The sequence below is a fragment of the Kogia breviceps genome, chromosome 7, assembly GCF_026419965.1.
Source record: "Kogia breviceps isolate mKogBre1 chromosome 7, mKogBre1 haplotype 1, whole genome shotgun sequence".
Taxonomy (NCBI): domain Eukaryota; kingdom Metazoa; phylum Chordata; class Mammalia; order Artiodactyla; family Physeteridae; genus Kogia; species Kogia breviceps.
In genome coordinates this window covers 20,847,840-20,867,887 of record NC_081316.1, presented here as the reverse complement: position 1 = coordinate 20,867,887, position 20,048 = coordinate 20,847,840, and the positions used below count along the sequence as shown (strand labels likewise).

General features: G+C 50.4%; 1 protein-coding gene and 1 long non-coding RNA gene across 3 annotated transcripts in view; one reads left to right on the top strand and one right to left on the bottom strand.

The window, feature by feature from the left end:
• The window catches only part of KCNQ1 (potassium voltage-gated channel subfamily Q member 1), a 344,375-nt gene that overhangs the window by 146,043 nt on the left and 178,284 nt on the right, over window positions 1-20,048 (top strand). For both annotated transcript variants that reach the window (XR_010841317.1, XM_059070209.2), the window contains exon 11: window positions 13,318-13,438. Coding sequence is in view for 1 of the 2 variants with exons in the window: in XM_059070209.2 (XP_058926192.1) it covers window positions 13,318-13,438 (121 nt within the window). In the remaining variant the exon portion in view is untranslated. The remainder of the gene's footprint in view (window positions 1-13,317; window positions 13,439-20,048) is intronic.
• LOC136794481 (uncharacterized) overlaps window positions 1-20,048 on the bottom strand; it is a 123,885-nt gene that overhangs the window by 70,320 nt on the left and 33,517 nt on the right. The gene's annotated exons all lie outside the window — the stretch shown is intronic.

Below are 20,048 nucleotides of genomic sequence, written 5' to 3'. Positions count from 1 at the left end.
GCTGAGCTGATTATTTTTGACATCAGTTGTTAACATAATTTTGATGTTAAGCCTCCCCCCGCCCCCAGCTCTGGGGTGGCTCTGACTGTGTCCAGGCTCCGGCTTGGGGAGCCATGGGGAGCCTCTCAGCCCCGGATCTGGCCTGGCTGGGAGGCGGCCTGGGAAGGGACCTGTGTTTCTCAAGCCCGCGCCCTCGGGGCCTGGGGGTGGGGCCCAAGCAGATGTCTGGATTTGGTAGCCAGGGCCTGGAGCCGGATGCTGAGAACGGGGCCTGCAACTCATTTCCCCATTAAACATTCTGAGAACATCTGCACCGGTTTCCAAGGCTTCTCCCTCACTAATTGCTTTGATTATTGTGTGAAGTTAAGAACTGGCACATTTCCGCGGTGTTGTGATGAAGGTGAAAAGATCGCTCTTAATTAGATTAAAAACATTTTTTTCTTCCTCTGTAATTTTGCCTTGAAAATCAAGGCCATTTTTTTTTTGTTTTCTTCATCCAAAGACCTCCAGAAACTTTCCTCCCCACCTCTCCAGAGGTTTCTTGGGAATGTCCTGTGAGCTCAACTCTTGGAGAAGACAGTGCTTAACCCAGATTCCATTGTATATTAACGTTTCCCGGGGCTGCTCTTGCTGCCGGGAACCGTCCCCTGGAACTGTGTCTTAGGAAACCTGGACGGTGACTTCCCGGAGCATGGAGACCGCGGAGGGTCGACCGAGTTGTGTGGGTGGCTGCGTTGCCCCCCTTCCGTTTCCTGTGCTTTGCTCGGGGTTGACCCTGTCCTGGCTCTGTTGCTGCTTTTGTCCTCCTCAGCGCCCCCGCTCTTTGGACCCCACCCTTGGTCCCACAGAACCATTTCCGTTCCCTCTCAGATTTGTGTGTGCCGAGGCCTGTGAGCCCTGTGGTGAGGGGCAGCGCTGGGGGCGGGGGTCCTCGGTGCCCTCATCTCTGGGAGTGGAGGAAGCACGGCGTCCTCCCCAGGGTCAGTCAGGATTCCCAGGGTCACCTTTGACTCTGTCCACATCACCGGCGTGCTCACGTCCAATCCACGCTACACGCCCTTGACTGGATGTGAGATCCAGCGCGTTCCACAGTTTGCTTTCAACAGCCTTACAGCAGTGTCACAGCAGTGGAGAGCCGGCCTCCAGCTTTAGGGAGCCACTTTCTGAGAGCACCCTGGGCCGTCACAGAGGTAGCGTCTTTGCACCAGCTTTTGTCTTGTACCCCCCAAGGCACCGTGCGGGACGTGCGAGTAACTCAGCTCTTGTGTAACTCTTGACTCCTCAGACCCATCCCCTTGGGCTCATGCCTCACCCCCAAGTTTGTCACACACATTCTTGAAGAGTCTCTTGGTAACAAATGATGGAACCCCAACTCAATCTAGCTGAAGCACAAAAGGGACATTTTTTGGCTCACACAACTGGACCCAGCTGTTTCAGACACAGCTGGACCCCAGGGCTGGGATGTTCTCATTTGCCTGCTTTCACTCTCCCCCTCTTGTGCTCTCCGCCCACCCGCCTTGTCCCCTCCTCTGCCTCCCTTCCCTCTCCCCATTGCCCCCTGGGATAGCTGTGTCCCCAGGCAGCCACCTTCTGAAGGGGGGCAAGATGGCCACCAGCTTAGCAAACCCAGCAGAAAGAGGCCATCTCTTTCCCCATCATATTTGCCAGAGTCTGGGGCCAGGCTCTCATTGGTCCCAGCAGGGGGATCAGCCATCCTCAGACCTGCCTTTGTGCCTCTGAAGGCCAAGACCTGGGCCACAGGCCCTCTCTGGGGATGGCCAGTGAGTACCTGAATCCTGCAGCCTTGGGAGTAGGGAAAGAGCAGCGCCCCAAGGAAGATTCGAGAAGCTGTTCCCAGAAGCCAGGCCTAGCTGCTGGACAGTCAAAAACAACAGGTGTCCACTCAAGCAAGGTATTTTCCTAAGCGGAACTGGGTGCCAGCTGTGAATATGCATTTTCACTCCACTCTTTGCCCTGTTCCTGGCAGCTGTTGTGGGAATGGCTTTTACACTTTCTGTCCGTGTCCCTTACTTCTCGCCTCTGAGTGGAGACACAGGTGGCGACGCGGCAGTGCTGGCCCGTGGTCTGTGAGCCAGGCATGGGCAGCTGGCACAGACCTGGGGCCGAGGCTCAGCAATGTCACGCAGGGTCTGGCTGCAGCTGTCCGGATGCCCTGGGGAGGGGGTTCTCGTTCACAGTGCAGGATCTGCAGGGCTTTGGCAAATCTGCCAAGAGGGGGTGGATTTGGGGGGTGGGTGGGAAGGGGCTTTGACTTGGGAAGGACAGGGGCAGCTTCTGTTCATCCCTGTGGAGAGAGCTGGCTTGGGGAACACGCCCGTGCCAGGCCCCGGAGGGATACGGGGGAGGTGGAAGGCGAGGTCCCCGTGCCAAGGAACTTGCACAGACCTGCGGTCCAGGCACACATAAGCCCTGCCCCCAGCCAGAGGAGGGGACAATCTCTAGAGCCTTGGAAAGCTTTGTGAAGGACTTGGGTTACACCTGAGAGATTAGACAGGATTTTAATCAGTCACCAGCGGGAGGGCTAGGTGAAGACCCAGGCACCAGAGGGGCTCTCCTGGGGGTAGAGGGCGGTGGGGATGGGCTGGGGCCTTACAGCAAGTTTGACTTGATGCTGAAGTCCTGGCCTAGGCTGTGTGACCCAGAGCATGAGTTTTAGCCTTTTTAACCTGTCTGCTTGTCTAGAAATGGGAATCAAAGCTGCCATCCCACAGAGTTGCTGTGACAATGAAATGAGGTCATGACTGAAGCAGAAAATGAGGAAATGGGAATTCCCTTCATGCATCTTGTGGAAGCCAAGTGTGTCCCAGTGTTGGGGATAAGCTGGACTTGCTGTGAAAGTGAGGGACTGGAATAGGCAGGAGGCAGGGGCTGGATGGAAAGTCAAAAGAACTGAGACCAGGTGCTCCTGGGAGCAGGTTTTGGGGACGTCTGTGGTAGGATGGGGCTCTGTTCAGGCACGTGGGCAGTTCCAGGCCAGGTAGAAGGACAAAGGATGCTCCGACATACTCTGATGTCACTCCAGGACGAAAGGTGCAGGACCATGGGACGGGGCAAGGCACAGATATGGGAGACTTTCACAAAACATTGTTTCCTGACTTGAGAAAGTATCATCCGAGATAGAACACAATAAGGAAGGAAATGAAAACCATCCAGTCTCTTCACCTAAAGACAAACAGTTAATATTTTGATCAGTTTCCTTCCAGTCTTTTTTCTGTGCCCATATTTTCAAATCACCCTATTAAGCAGGGCCACTGGATGGGAGGAAAACCGCTGCGCTGTTTGGTTCCTGTTCTCTGGAGAGAGGGTGAGACTTGGCAGCCGGTGTCGCCAGCTGTGGTAATCGCCACGCCAGAGGCTGCGTTCGCCATCCCAGACCTCCCATTTTCCTAGAAAACAAAATTGTTTTGTTCTGCCCTGAAAACTTAGGCCCAGATTCTGGCCTTGACAAGGCAAAGGCAGCCAAGGAATTAAAGCATTGACAACTGGGATCGTCTTATGAAAGTGTGACTTCATTGTCACCAGGATGCAGGGCTCTTTTTCCCAAGGTCTGGCACTCCAGATGGCTCACCTAGCGTAGCTCCGGTGCCCTCTTCGGGGCCTGGGTGTCCAGATGAGTTGCCCTAATGAGTCCACCACAGGCTCAGCACGCTCGGCAGTTGTGAGGCCAGGGCCGTGGGTTTTTTCACATCTTTGTAAAACACCCATCTCAGTCTCCTTGAAGTTGGGGATGACAAGACAGGTCTCTTGGGACACAGCGCTTAGCACAGAGCTTTGCCTGAAGGGGCAGCGTGCCACTGTGTCTGCCAAGGACTCACATCTAACCCCAGCCCCTGCCACACTCCCTGTACCTTCTTGCAGGGGCCTGACCAGGCTGTGACTGCAGGTGGGTAACGGGGAGGGTCTGCAGCCTTGATTGCCACCTGCTTGTGGTGGGGGGAGGCATACCCCCACAGTCTCTGACACAGAAGCTGGGCAAAACAGTGCCATTCCTGTTGACTTGGAAAAAACCAACCTGTGGAGCCCCTCTCTTTGCCCCTTGCTGAGGGGACCTCTCTGTACTGTTCTCAGGATTAAACCAAACATCACACATTCTTTTCTGGCAGGTGCAGGCCCCACCCGCTCCCAGCAGCCAACTGATGTCCACACTTTAATTTCATAAAACACCAGGGCTGGGCCTTTGTCAGGGGTCAGGTGGCTCACCCTTGGCCCTGGGGCTTTGGAGATGGCACTTGTCATCTCGGATGTTTGGAAAGCAATCCCACTTTCCAGCCACTGCTCTGCTGTTCCTTCTGTATACAAGTGATGCAGACGTAGAAATATGTATTTGTGCTCGTTTTTCCTTTCCTTTTTTTTTTTTTTGAAAGAACATTTGAATCCTGGATGAAGTTCTAGCTCTGTCACTTGACGACTGAATAATATAACCCAGGGTACTTGAATCTCAGCCCCGAATCTCTAAAATGGGGGTTGTAAATGTTCCCGCCAGGTCCCAGACCTGAGAGCCTTTGAATGCACACGCATTCTTCAAGACTTACCCGTCACTTTCCTGTGCTCTCCGAGAATGTCACGGGCAAACAGCCCTTCACTCGGAGCCCTTCTCCAGGGTGTGACTAAGTAATGTCTGTGCGGTTTCCTGCTGGAAGTCTGCCCTCGCCCCCATGGGCTGTGAGCTCCCTGAGTTTATTTACATCTCTCTGATTGCTAGTCAGGCACAACACCTTTCCACATGTTCATCGGCCATTTGGATTCCTCTTTTGCGATGTGCTTGTTTGTCTGTTGCCCCATTTTTCATTAAGTTGCTAACATTTGTCTTATTGGTATGTAGGAATTCTTTATATTTTGTGGATACTCTTCTTCTGTGGTTGTCTTTTTACTCCTAAATGTGTTGTTTGATGATTAGGACTCAGTTTTAATGTAGCTGAATTAATCAGTCTTTTCCTTTATGGTTACTGCTTACATTTTAGAAAATCCTTCCAAACCCTAAGGTCATGAATATATTCTTTTAGATTCAGTCAGGAAGTCTTTATAGTTTTACTTCTCTTCATTAGTCTTCAATTGCCTGGAATGCCAAGAATGAAATGTTGATGTATGGTGTGAGGTAAGGGTCCAAGTCAACCTTCTTCCCCTGTGGACAGCCAGCTATCCCTGAACATCCTCCTCCCACTATGTGCAGGCGACCTCTTATATACAGCAAGCATCCAGATGTGTGGGGGCTATTTCTGGACAGTCGACCCTGTCCCCTTGGGCTGTTTGTCTCTTTCTGCATTAGCACCACACCACCTTAATGACTACAACTTTGTAAGAGGTACTGATGTCTGGTAGAGCAAGTTCTCCTACCTTGTTGCTGTTCAAGAATTTTGTTGATTCTTGGCTTTCTGCACTTCCAGAGCAATTTTAGAATCAGCTTGCCAAGGTTCCAACACAGAAACCGTGGGATTTTTATTAAGATTTGGGGAGAATCTTTTCACTATTGAGTCTTCTAGTCAATGGAACAAAAGCTATTTCTCCATTATTTACGTCTTCTTGAATGTTGCTCGTTAAGGTTTTATAATTTCTCCTTAGAGTTCTTGTATGTCCTTAATTACGTACTAAAAATTTTTTGTACTACTGTATACAGGCTTTTTTTTTTTTTTGCTTTTTATTTTTACAGAAGAGACAAAAATAGTACAGCTTTTTTTGTACTCTCACCAGCTTACCCTAATGTTAGCATCTTATATAACCATGGTACAGTTATCAAAACTAAGAAATTAACATTCAACAGCACTAGTAGTTAAGCTACAGTTTAATTAATTTATCTGGATTTTCCCAGTTTGATTACTAATGTCCTTTTTCTGTCCCAGGATCCATCATTGCATTTAGTCAGGTTTGCTTAGTCTCCTCTGACACATGAAGGCAAATCTTGGTCCCTCCTTGTTCCTCATGACCTTGACACTTTTGAGGAATACTAGTCAGGCGTCAGTGTCCCTTGGTTTGGGTTTGTCACTATTTTCTCAGGATTAGACTGGTGTTATGGGTTTGGGGGGAAGAATGCCACAGAAGTGAGGTGCTTTTCTCATTGCACCATATCAGGGTACATGACATCAACATGGTTTGTCACTGGTAGTGTTAACCTTGACCCACTTGGTTAAGGTGGTGTCAGCCAGCCTTATTTAGTATTTTTCCCTTTCCACAGTCTAGTCATGAGAAGGGGGTCACCAAGTCCTGCCCACACCCAAGGGGAAGGGAGTTACGGTCTACCTCCTGCATGAGAAAATATCAAAGCGTTGCTGAACATATGTTAAAACCACCACAGCAATGAATAAATATTTGAGAGGAGATACTTTGAAGTTTCTCCTTAAAGTTTCACCTACTAATTTTAGCATTCATCCCTGGATCTTGCCTGTAGCAAATATCACTATGGTGTTCTAATGGTGGGTTTTTTTCCCCTCAGTCTTTCTACATTTATTATCTGGAATTCTTCTATAAGGAAGATTTATTCCTCTCTTCTAATTATGTTATTTTATATCAGTATGGACTCAAGAATATTTATTTTTTTGAGCTATAATCTAACACTATTATTTTGTATAATATTTTTTTTCTTTTCCTGTTGAAGTCTTTTTTTTTTTACCATCTTCTTTGGAGTATAATAACTTCACAGTGGTGTGTTAGGTTCTGCTGTAATAACGAAGTGAATCAGCTATACATACACATATATCCCCATATCCTGTCCCTCCTGTGTCTCCCTCCCACCCTCCCTATCCCACCCCTCCAAGTGGACACAAAGCACCAAGCTGATCTCCCTGTGCCATGAGGCTGCTTCCCGCTAGCTATCTATTTTACATTTGGTAGTGTATATATGTCCATGCCACTCTCTCACTGCGTCCCAGCTTACCCTTCCCCCTCCCCCATGTCCTCAAGTCCATTCTCTACGTCTGCATCTTTATTCCTGTCCTGCTCCTAGGTTCTTCAGAACCTTTTTTTTTTTTTTTAAGATTCCATATATATGTGTTAGCATACGGTATTTTTCTCTTCCTGACTTACTTCACTCTGTATGACAGTCTCTAGGCCCATCCACCTCACTACAAATAGCTCAATTTCATTTCCTTTTATGGCTGTGTAATATTCCATTGTATATATGTGCCACATCTTCTTTATCCATTCATCTGTCGATGGACACTTAGGTTGCTTCCATGCCCTGGTTATTATAAAGAGAGCTGCAATGAACATTGTGGTACATGACTCTTTTTGAATTATGGTTTTCTCAGGGTATATGCCCAGTAGTGGGATTGCTGGGTCATATGGTGGTTCTGTTTTTAGTTTTTTAAGGAACCTCCATACTGTTCTCCATAGTGGCTGTTATCAATTTACATTCCCACCACCAGTGCAAGAGGGTTCCCTTTTCTCCACACCCTCTCCAGCATTTATTGTTTGTAGATTTTTTGATGATGGCCATTCTGACTGGTGTGAGGTGATACCTCATTGTAGTTTTGATTTGTATTTCTCTAATGATTAGTGATGTTGAGCAACCTTTCATGTGTTTGTTGGCCATCTGTATATCTTCTTTGGAGAAAAGTCTGTTTAGGTCTTCTGCCCATTTTTGGATTGGATTGTTTGTTTTTTTGATATTGTGCTGCATGAGCTGCTTGTATATTTTGGAGATTAATTCTTTGTCAGTTGCTTTGTTTGCAAATATTTTCTCCCATTCTGAGGGTTGTCTTTTCATCTTGTTTATGGTTTCCTTTGCTGTGCAAAAGCTTTTAAGTTTCATTAGGTCCCATTTACTTCTGTTTTTATTTCCATTTCTCCAGGAGGTGGGTCAAAAAGGATCTTCCTGTGATTTATGTCATAGAGTGTTCTTCCTATGTTTTCCTCTAAGAGTTTGATAGTGTCTGGCCTTACATTTAGGTCTTTAATCCATTTTCAGTTTACTTTTGTGTATGGTGTTAGGGAGTGTTCTAATTTCATTCTTTTATATGTAGCTGTCCAGTTTTCCCAGCACCATTTACTGAAGAGGCTGTCTTTTCTCCATTGTATATTCTTGCCTCCTTTATCAAAGACAAGGTGGCGGAGGTGCATGGGTTTATCTCTGGGCTTTCTATCCTGTTCCATTGAGCTGTATTTCTGTTTTTGTGCCAGTACCATATTGTCTTGATTACTGTAGCTTTGTAGTGTAGTCTGAAGTCAGGGAGCCTGATTCCTCCAGCTCCGTTTTTCTTTCTCAAGATTGCTTTGGCTATTCGGGGTCTTTTGTGTTTCCATACAAATTGTGAATTTTTTTGTTCTAGTTCTGTGGAAAATGCCATTGGTAGTTTGATAGGGATTGCATTGAATCTGTGGATTGCTTTGGGTAGTATAGTCTTTTTCACAATGTTGATTCTTCCAATCCAAGAACATGGTATATCTCTCCATCTGTTTGTATCATCCTTAATTTCTTTCATCGTCTTATAGTTTCCTGCATACAGGTCTTTTGTCTCCTTAGGTAGGTTTATTCCTAGGTATTTTATTCTTTTTGTTGCAGTGGTAAATGGGAGTGTTTCCTTAATTTCTCTTTCAGATTTTTTCATCATTAGTGTATAGGAGTGCAAGAGATTTCTGTGCATTAATTTTGTATCCTGCTACTTGACCAGATTCATTGATTAGGTCTAGTCGTTTTCTGGTAGCATCTTTAGGATTCTCTATGTATAGTATCATGTCATTTGCAAACAGTGCCAGTTTTACTTCTTTTCTGACTTGGATTCCTTTTATTTCCTTTTCTTCTCCGATTACTGTGGCTAAAACTTCCAAAACTATGTTGAATAATAGTGAGAGTGGGGAACCTTGTCTTGTTCCTGATCTTCATGGAAATGTTTCAGTTTTTCACCATTGAGAATGATGTTGGCTGTGGGTTTGTCATATATGGCCCTTATTATGTTGAGGTAAGTTCCCTCTGTGCCTACTTTCAGGAGGGTTTTTGTCATAAATGGGTGTTGAACTTTGTCGAAAGCTTTTTCATCTATTGAGAGGATCATATGGTTTTTCTCCTTCAATTTGTTAATATGGTTTATCACATTGATTGATTTGCGTATATTGAAGAATCCTTGCATTCCTGGGATAAACCCTACTTGATCATGGTGTATGATCCTTTTTGTGTTTGTGTGTGTGTGTGTGTGTGTGTGTGTGTGTTTTGTGGTACGCGGGCCTCTCACTGTTGTAGCCTCTCCCGTCGTGGAGCACAGGCTCTGGATGCGCGGGCTCAGCGGCCATGGCTCACGGGCCCAGCCGCTCTGCGGCATGTGGGATCTTCCTGGCCCAGGGCACGAACCTGTGTCCTCTGCATTGGCAGGCGGATTCTCAACCACTGCGCCACCAGGGAAGCCCTATGATCCTTTTAATGTGCTGTTGGATTCTGTTTGCTAGTATTTTGTTGAGGATTTTTGCATCTATGATATTGGCCTGTAGTTTCTTCACCAGTGATATTGGCCTGTAGTTTTCTTTTTTGTGTGACATCTTTGTCTGGTTTTGGTATCAGGGTGATGGTGGCCTCGTAGAATGAGTTTGGGAGTGTTCCTCCCTCTGCTATATTTTGGAAGAGTTTGAGAAGGATGGGTGTTAGCTCTTCTCTAAATGTTTGATAGGATTCTGTATAATGTTTATTATTATTTATTTTGTTGCTCAAATTGTTCTAGCTTTGGTCACTGGATTGAGCGTTCTTTTGGGTTAGTTCCTGTGTCCATTTGATATGTCCTCATCCTTTTCATATATTTATTTTTGAGCATTTCTTTCCTTTCTAACACTAGACAATACTTCAGGCTTATCTTATATATCCACTGCCCTAGCCCTAGAATCACCATTCTATCAGAGAGCCCTGGTTCCTTTTACTGGAGAATGGGATTTAGAAACCAGGATCTGGGCACTAGGTGCTCATTGCTCCACAGTTGGTCACTGCTTCGAGGGCCTCTCAGTGGACAGAGCTAGGAAATATATGTATGTGAATAACCCAAGTGTACACGTATATCTGTATTTATTTGTACCTATGTTAAACTAAATGTAAGTTCATACTGATATTTCTGACCACAGGGTTCATTCACCACCCCCCAACTCTGTTTGTTACATTTTTTCTGACATTGAGAATCCTGGCTCCCATTATCTATAATTATTTACTTATGTAACTCAAATGTACCTGTAGTACCCCTATGAGAAACAAACTTACCAACTAGAATACTGTGTTTATGACAGTTTTTGGTTTGTTTTTTTTTTTTTTTTACTTTAAACATATCCAATCCAAAGATTGTTTCCCAAGACTTCATAGGCCAGCTCCTTCTTCCCCCTCTCATTTTAGTGCTATGTTATGTATTTGTAATACAGAATTCACTCGTGACAGTCTGCTTTCCATCCTGGATCCTCCAACAGGCTTATTTTGGCGGGGAGGGGGGGTTGCATATAGTAAAATTTACTCTTGGAGATGTACAGTTCTATGGGTTTTGACAAATGCCTGGAGTCATGTACCTACCACCACAACATCATACAGAGAAGTTCCATAGCCCTAAAAATTCCATTGTGCAACTCTTTTGAAGTCAAGTACTCCCCCTCCTCTAAACACTAGCAGCCATTGATCTGTTTTATGTCCCTGTAGTTTTGCCTTTTCCAGAATGTCATATAAATGGAATCACATAATATGTAGCCTTTTGCATCTGGCTTCTTTCACTGCTTAGCAACATGCATTTGCGATTCATCTATGTTGTTGCGTGCGTGAACCATTAGTTCATTTCTTTGATTGCCGGATGGAATTCCATTGTATGGATGTACCACAGTTTATCCGTTCACCTATTGAAGTGCATCTTAGTTGTTTCCAGGTTTTGGCAGCTGTAAGCAAAATTGCTATAAACATTTATGTACAGGTTTTTCTGAATGTAAATTTTCAGTTCACTTGGGTAAATAACTGGGACAGGGACCAATGGGTCACAAGATAAAAGTATGTTTAACTTTATGAGAAACCACCACACCCTCTTCCAACATGGCTGCACCATTTTGCATTCCCACCAGCAACATGTAAAAGTTCTAGTTGCTCTGCATCTTCATGAGCATATGGTATTGTCAGGCTTTGATTTCTCTTTTCTTTTCTTAATGTAAAGTGAAAAGTAAGGCTCTAACCTTATTCTTTGCCAAATATCCAAAACTGACACCATTTAAAAATCTTAGTCATTCTAACATGGGTATAATGGTAGCTCATTGTGGATTTAATTTGCATTTCCCTAACAACTACTGATATTGATTGAATTGAGCATCTTTTTATGAGCTTATTTGTAATACATTTTTAAAACTGGGTTGTTAGCTTTCTTGTCAAGTTGCCACAGTTCCTTACATATTCTGGATAAAAGTCCTTGACCAGAGAAGTGACATGTAAACATTTTCTCCAAGTCTGTGACTTGTCTTTTCATTCCTTTAGCAGTGTCTTTTACAGAGCAAATGCTTTTAATTTTGATAAAGTCCAGTTTTTCATTTTTTTTCTGCTCACAGACTGAGCTTTTGGTATCATACTTCAGCACTCACTGCCAAATCCAGAGACTTTCTCCTACGTCTTCTTGAAGAGATTTTATAGTTTGTGTTTCATTTTAGTTTTTTTCAGTAAGACTGCATACAATACCTTTACATTTTCATTTTCTGATTGTTGATGATCTCCTACAATGTGAGGTGTAAGTGCTAAATGTATTAAAATTTACACACACTCATACATTTATATTAGGAGATTTTTCAAAAAGCAAAAGATAGGTATCGCTTCAAAATCATAAAAAATTTTCTGTGATAAAACAACCATAATTAAGGTTAAAACACCAAAGATAGACTGGGGAAGATACTTGTGCCTCATATGAAAAGGGTTAATTATCTCTAGCATAGAAAAAAATTCCTACAAATTGACGAACAGAAGTGAGCAAAGGATATGAACAGATAATTCCACAAGAGGAAAACCAAATAGCCTCCGAGCCGCAACAGGCATCCAGCATAGAAGGAAAAGCACCATGCCCGTCTTCATCTACATTTGATGGGCCCAGCAAAGGCTGTCAAAGGCCAGAGAGGGCATGGATGTGGAGAAGGTGGCATGCACACACACTACTGCTGGAGCCTAATTGATACGACTTCTTGGGAGAACAATCCAGCAACACCTATTAAACTTACCAAGGAAGCACCCTCTCACCTGCCTCAATATGTCAGGTTTTCAAAAAGATGGATGGTGCATCATTGTCTTAAAGTCGTGGCTTAAAGCTAATGGAACCCAGTGTCCGTCACACATGGAATGGTTGAGTTAATTGTGGTAGATCTAAGCTACAGACTGTTACGCAACTACTAAAATAAGACTTAGATCCATGTCTAAATACCTGTAGAAAAATGAGATGGGCATTTTGCACAGTGACAGGAACAAAGTGACAGGAACAGAGCCGTCACGTGTGTATAAATGCAAGTCCCACCAGGTGCCAGCTGCTCTGATAAGCAGAGAGGGATGAGCTAGGAATCTAGTTGGTGGTTAACGCTGATGACCTCGGGGGAGGAAGGCCTTCGTGAATCTTTGAGTTGTGTCCCTTTTTACAAGTAATTCATTATTTTACAATAAAAACTTTAAATGGAAAAATAAAAAAGGTCCAGATTGAAAATCAGGGGACTGGTAATTATTCTTAATCAGCCCTGAGCACTAACCTCTGATCACTACGGGTGGGCCCAGGAACCTGAATGCTAACACCAGCCGTCGGGGTGCTTCCTGTGCCTCCCTCAGGGTGCGGGTGGTGCGTGCAAGGGGCCAGGAGCTCTGTGGCTGCCCCTTCCTCCCTGGCTTGCGACGCTCTGTGAGCAGGAGCCCTCCCACCCTGGGTCTTCACTGAGGCATCGAAAGCCAACCAGCCACATGACAGTGACAGCATGGTGACAAGAGTCAGTGTCTTACCAGACCTGTGCTTGTCAGCTATGTTCTATGCTTGACCAGAACGTCTGGTGTGAACCTGGGGAGAGGCCCAGACACCTGAGCTCAGCCCAGGCACGGTCCTCACTCTGAGGAGGTGTCATCGGCTCTCAATTGCTCCTTGACCATTGTGGCCTCAGGCACGTGGGGGCCATCGTGCCCCCCCCCCGCCAGTCCTCTGTGCTGAGGCTTCATACACCATCTCCACTGCTCACCCAGCCCTGCGAGTAGATATCTTACCCGTTTGTGGGAAGGCTCCAGGGGCACAGGTCCGCCCCACAGCCAGGGTAGCAGCTTGGGGTGAGCATCTCAGCTCTGAGCAACCCTGGGCCCCCTCTGCCATCAAGCCTTCCATGGAAGACTAACGTGCTGTCGCACATCTTTCCCCACAGTGAAAAAGAGCCCCACGCTGCTGGAAGTGAGCACGGCCCATTTCATGAGAACCAACAGCTTTGCCGAGGACCTGGACCTGGAAGGGGAGACTCTGCTGGCGCCCATCACCCACGTGTCGCAGTGAGTGTCCGCTCACCCAGGGGTGATGAGCTAGAAGGGCATGGGGCTCTGTGCTGGACCAGGGCTCAGGTCTACTCACCCAGTGCCCACCACTCGCTGCCTGCCCTCAGCAACCTGGGGCCACCGACCACCAGGGGCTGGCCTCAGTGCCCGGGCACCAGGCGGGGAGGAGAGCAAGGGCATTTCCCGCCGAGTCTGGGAACATGATCCTCTTGTTTTGACTTATGGAAAACCAGACTGATCATTTTCCACTTGTTTTCGTGCTTTGAGCGTCTGAGAAGATTGTTTTTCTCTCCCCTAGCCCCCTCCCCTGCCCCCCAAAAAAAGAGACGACTTTGTTTTTCGCATTTCCCTGGTGGAACCCTGGCCAAAGCCACGGGGCAGATGCCGACTGCTGTCTGCCAGTTGCCGCTGCTGTCCTCAGGGGCTCCTTCAGGTGGAGGAAATGGCTGATTTTCCACGCCTTCCAGTTGGCCTGCCCCCGAGGCACAGCTGGCCCGGGACGCATGCCTGTCCCCCCCCCACAACCGTCGCGGTATCGCCAGGCCAATCCTTGGGGCCCGGCCATGGTGTGATTCCCCTCCGACGTGACACAGTGCTCCTGGCTCGGGCACCCAGTGGTGACAGCCTGTAGCGGGGTCCGAGGGACACTCAGGCCCATTCTGGCCACAGCCCCACTGGGGATTCCCCTAGAGACGTCTTTCTGTGTTGGGACGTGTGAGCGGGGCGCTCAGCCCTTCTGAGAGTCACTTGCTGGCCTTCTTTCTTTCTCTCTGCGGAGTCACTCAAGCGTGGTTCGGCTCTCCGGACTCTCGAAGGGTCTCGCGGTTGTCCTGAACGAGGTGCATCTCTCTGGAAGTGAGGCCCCAGGCTGGCTGCCTTTGCTGCCGGCCAGGTGTGGCCTTTGCCTTGCAGATGACTGAGGAATCAGGATCCTAACTGCAGGGCCTCCTGGCTGCTCTGTAACCAGAGGACTGACAGAGTCAGGGAGCCAGAGTGAGAGGAGGGTAGGACTGTCTCAAGGCGGTACCATGATCAGACAGGCCCCCAGTGAGGTTGACAGCACCCCATCGATAGCAGGGTATGCACAGAAAGCATTCTCGGGCTCCCTGGGAGCCACCCAGGCCACCGTGAAGCAGGGTTATTCATCCTCGTGGACTCGGCGCCGGAGCCAGCTTCCAGGCCACCCCTGGGAATGTGGCTCTGACCTCTGGGCCCATCCTGGAGATGACCTGATAGGTTCACTTGATAAATGGGCAAAGGGCAGAGGTGTGAGCAGTGGCGGGTGCCAGGGGTGACGGGCAGGTGCAGGTTCGCGTCCCAAGGCAGAATGCTAGCTTACCGCTCTGGCCGAGGCCTGTACCGAATCTGGGACACAGAGGACCCCGAAGTGGTAAAAGCTGCAGTTTTGTGGCTGGTGTCTGCAGCACAGGTGGCAGTGCCTGCTCAGAGTGAGGACGGCCAAGGGCCCTCTGGGAACCATGACCCGCATGCGGGTGGACACTACCCAGGCCCCCCTGGGCTGCTCAGCCTGCCCCTTCCTGTCCTCCTCGCCGCTTTCTTCCTGTCAGAGCTCACTCTCCTTCGTTCTCTCAGCTGTGGCCGGGCCCCCAGAATGTACATGCAAGGAGCTGCCCCCCGGGTGGACAGGGGCATCACCCACCATACATCCAGCGGGGCAGTCCGTCTTCACCAGCTCCCTGGGCCCTGCAAGGCCCCTGCAGAGAGGCCCAGAGTTAGGGTGGTGAGACTGGGGACCGAGGTGGCCCAAAGTCAAACTCACAGCTGCCTTGCACAGTCCGCCCTTTTGAAGCGAGGTCCATGTGTGTTGACATCTGCGTGCACCAAGTTTCCCAAGGCTAGAGGCCACCCACCTGCCCAGGGAGCCCCAGGAGGGGACTCAAGCCAGTGTAGCTGCATCGTCGGAGGAGCCTGGCTATTTCTTGTCTTCCCTCCTCCAAGACAGAGGCCCCAAGCTCTCTGCTTGCTGTGGGCCTGGGGCATCACCAACCAGAGAGCCTGTGGCGGGCCTTCTCGGTCCAGCAGTCCCATGGCGTGGCCCGCTGGTTGTAGCAGGAGTGGTCCCCTCCAGCGCCGGTTGGGCCTAGGCAGCCCTCACCCAGTAGAGTCCTCGCCCCAGAACCTGTGAAGGCCTCTCCCAGTACAGACCCTGGAGATGAGCCAGCTGGGAAGGTGGGAAGGAGCCTAGGCGTGGTGCTAGGATGAGGGGTCTGCAGTGAAGGCTGGCAGTGAAAAGACTGAGGCTGTAGTCGAAAGGCCACCTCCAGGCACTGTGGTGTGGTCAAGGCAGAGTCGCGGTTGAGACAGCAAGGGATCTGCATGCTCGCGTCCTCAGCAATCAGAGTACTGCTTAGGGGAGCCCAGGTGTGGAAGGGGGGATGCAGGCACAGTGAAGGAGATGCTGGGGCCTCAGACCTAGGTGCCCCCAGGGCTACAGGCTGGGGAAGGAGGTGGCACCGACGGGCACCATGCTTGCTTAGGGCTGTGACTGCCGGCAGGGCAGGGCGGGGAGGAGGATGGCCAGGCCTCGGTGCCCATGCTGGGGCCACATTCCTTTGCCTCCCGCACGGCCTGCCCGGTGATTGATGCCCCTAATTAAACTCGGCTCCAGCCGCTCGGGGACCCGTCTCGGCTCCTGCGGGCAGCTCAGCCCCACGGACTCCGTGCGGGGAAGAGAGGGGCGCACGCCCTGGTGTGTGTAAGGGATGGGGGTGTGCGCGGGGGTCTCACAGCAGGCAGAGTGCTGGGAGGCAGTTACTGAAAAACAGATCCATTTTTCTTCAGCATTTTACTGATGTTAAATGTATTACCATGTTGGGCCAGTTCCAGGATTCAAATTAAAAGCATAAATAAAGACACATTTTGTTTCCATCTCAAGCTCTCCCCACCCGCCGGGCCCCAGGGAGGTGAGGTCACTGCAGCCTTGATTACGGGAAGGTCCCTGGGGCTGGGCGAAGCTCCTCTTTCCGGGGCCTGTTGGCCATCGGTGGAGCAAGGGGTCAGGGGACTGGGGGTCAGCAAGCCAGCCTGGTGCGATCGAGGGGGTTGCCAGCGAGCAGGGCCCAGGGTGCGGTGGGCTGGGGAGACACAGTAGCTTTGGGCACTCCAGCCCCACAGGCAAGCCTCTGAGCAGCTCCAGGGCCCTCACACGAATCTGGGTGGCCGGGCCAGAGGCTCACCCACACCTTTCAGGCAGATAGTCTTCCAGGTCCAGCAGGGCCAGAAGGCAGCTCGTCTGCATTTGTGCCCCCCGCCCCCAAATCGCCGACCTCCAAGTCTTGCCACAGGGCTTCCAAGGAACAAGTGTGAGGCGGGAGACAAGGCATCTGGGGGAGTGGGGCATAGCAGAGCCCTGCTCCCCAGGAGGAGCTGGGGTGAGTTCCCAGGCTCCTGCCCACTGAGGTGAGGGCCACCCCTGTGTGCATCCCTGTGCCTTGCACACGGTGTCCCATCTAGAACAGCCTTGGCACTCCTCTGCAGCCATGAGATTCCTACTCATCTTTCCAAGGTCCTCTCAAGTCATCCTCCTCTCAAGGAGGCCCAAAACGTCCACAAGCCAGGCAGCCACGTCCACAGGCCAGGCAGCTGCGTCCTCCTCCAGCCCTTGAGGCCCTCTGTACCAGCTCCCTGAGCCCTAGTATGGGGCCTGGGACTCTTTTTTGGCTACCTGTCTCCCAGGATCCTCGGCTCCTGGGGAGCAGGCAACATGTGGCTCCCCTGGGCCTCTCCCTATCTGGCACCCCCTTAAGCCCCAGGCTGGAGGGAGCTCCAGCACTATGGCTCCCACCCCAAGGCAGACAGGGGCCCCCAGCCAGCGCCTCCTGAGGAGGAGATGAAGCAAGGGCTGTGGGCGCCTCAGCATGGGTGCTGGCATGCAGGGCCAGGGGTGGCTGGCTCAGAACTGGCCTCAGCATCAGGATCTGTGGCTCTGAGCTCCAGGGCTGTGTGTGGGCGTGGCCTGGGTACCCTTTCTCTCAGCAGCCTTGGGAGACTGCAGTCATTCCTATGAAGTCCTCCCCACAGCTGCAGAGTCAGCCAGGACTGGCCTGGCATCCACATCTGCCCCACTGGTTGCACGTGGACACCCAAGACAGGTGGTTCAAGTGGCCAGACCCTATGTGAGCACAGCAGCCTGTGGTTTCCCTGAAGGGTCCCTCCAGGAGAGCTGGTCCCTGGCCCCTCCATCTCTTCCGTCGTGGCATCTTGGATGGGCGAGATTCAGCTCTTTTAACTAGCGACCACTCTGTCCTGCTCTGCAGGGGGAAGAGTTCGGTTAGCACCCTGTACACCAGGACAGGCACAAGGAAGGCCAGGGGCTTCCCGGAAAGGAAGGCAGAGCGAGGGCAAGGCCGGGGCTGGGGCGCGCCAGGTCACCCACCAGGCGACCACGAGCAGGCACACTCACACACACGCACACACACCCAGCGAGCGTGTACTTGCAGGCCTCCTGCAACATGACAGCCTGGAGATCCTTGAGCAAAACCAGCCCTGTGTGCGTTAATTAGAATTTCCATGTCTTCAACTTTCTCCTGGACCCTGCAGAATCTCACGCCAAAACGTTCAAGTTTCTCTTTTCCAGCAAGGCCGCTGTGGCCTGGCTTTCATCCACATCACTACTAATGTCTCCTGAAATCTGCATTTGTCAGCGAGGCCAGGGCCAGCCCCATGCCTTCTGGAAACGGGGGCAAATGTCACAAGGCTTGGTCCTGCACTCAGCTCCGTGGACCAGGGGTACTAGCTCTACTGATGGGACTAGCTTTGCTTGGGACATTTCAGAGACACCCAGGGCCTGCTGCGGCCCACACCCATGGACCCTGGGGGCGCCAGGCACTGCACCTCCGCGAGCACCCAAGCCCCTCGCTCTGTTTCTCACCCTGCAAACATTGGTGGGAAAGGACAGAGAGGCCTTTCTGGGGCCAGTGTCCAGGGGGATAAAGGAGGGGGCTTGCCAGGAACAGATGAGGCTAGTTTGTCTTTCCAGACCAGTGTCCTCTCTTCTTCGGAGCTCCAGACCACCTCTGTCTGCACAAGGTGCCAAGGAAGCCCCGTGGGAGCCCGCCCGGGAGGGCTGTGTGAAGCTACATGAGTCACAGGCTCCCTGTCAGAGCCTCACAGCTCCGGCCAGGCGCAAACCCGTCTCTGAAATGCACGGGGGGATTAAATGTTCTCCTAATTAAATTAAAAGCGAGGCGGAGTGGCTCAGTGGGAAAGAGACGGGACTGGGAATCGGACGCCCTCAATCTGGCTCCCAGCCTGCACCAGCCCAGCTGCGGGCTGGCCCCCGGAGGCCCCCTAACCTCTGGGAGCCTCACTTCCTCCATCTGAGCATGTAAGGAGGATGCAGCCAGTCTCCTGGGGCTGCTGCTTTGGGGAGTGGGCCTGCTGTCTGGGTGGGAGGCCCAAAGGAGAGCGGGGAGGCTCCTTACTTCCTCAGAAGCCATCCATGACCCCCAGCCCAGGCGCTCTCAGGCCCCGCTCAGCAGTCTCCGTGGTGCAGGTCCTCAGCAAGGCTAGCGCGGACCGGGTTAGGGTTAGGGTTCGGGTAGCGCCGGAGAATGTTAAGGAGAGAACGTCCACACCCTAGAAGCGGCTGGGGAAAATGACTTCACAAACCGCACTGGTGTTGATGCGGAGACATTTCTCGTCGCCATCGGGGGGGTCCCACACAGCTCCCTCTGGTGCGCTCTGCTTGAACCTAGAATGGGAGACTTGAGTCCCAAGGCAGCCTGATCAGGAAGCCTGAGGTGTGTGTCCCCTGAGCCGGGGGTGGAGGGTGCTTGGGGGCAGACCCAGCCCCTCTGCAGGCCTGGGTGGTCCATCTCTCAAGTCAAGTTTCGAAAGGGTTGTCCTTGCATACAGGACATTGTTTTCGACTTTTTAGTTGAAGGACCAAGTACACACAGATGAGTGCGCAGACCTCAAGTGCGGTGCTTTGTGCATTTTCAGCCCCTGGGACTCATGTAACCAACCCCCAGCTGAGGCGGCAGAACCTCCCAGGAAGCCCTAGGCTCCCGTGCCCTGTCACTGAGGCCCACGGGTAACTCAGCTCTGTCCGTTCTTGAACTTTCTATCGATAGACTCACACAATTCACACGCCCATTTGTCCGAGTCCCTGGGAGCCTCGCCGTCTGGCTGAGGAGAGCAGCGCCTCCCTCCTTGCTCGCCGGCTGGCACCCCGCGGTGTGAACGGCCTACGCTTTGTTTATCCATTCTCCTTGGATGGCCACTTGGACAATTTCCAAGGCAGGGTTTTTATCATTATTGCTAAGAATATTCTGTCTAGTCTCTGATGAACATATGGGCTGCTTTCTGGTGAGTATATGCGTAGGTGCGGAGTTGCCAGGTCACTGGATGAGCTTGTTGACTTTTAGTAAACACTGACTAACAGTTTCCCAAAGCAGGCATATACCATTTCCACTCCCACTAGTGGCATCGGGGCATTCTGGCTGCTCTATATCCTAACACTTGGCATTGTCCATTATTTCCTTTTTAGCCATACTGGTGTCTGGTGGCATCAAATTGTGATTTGAATTTGCAGTAAGCCAATGGCTAATACAGTGGAGCCCCTTTCTACGTGATTATTATTTAG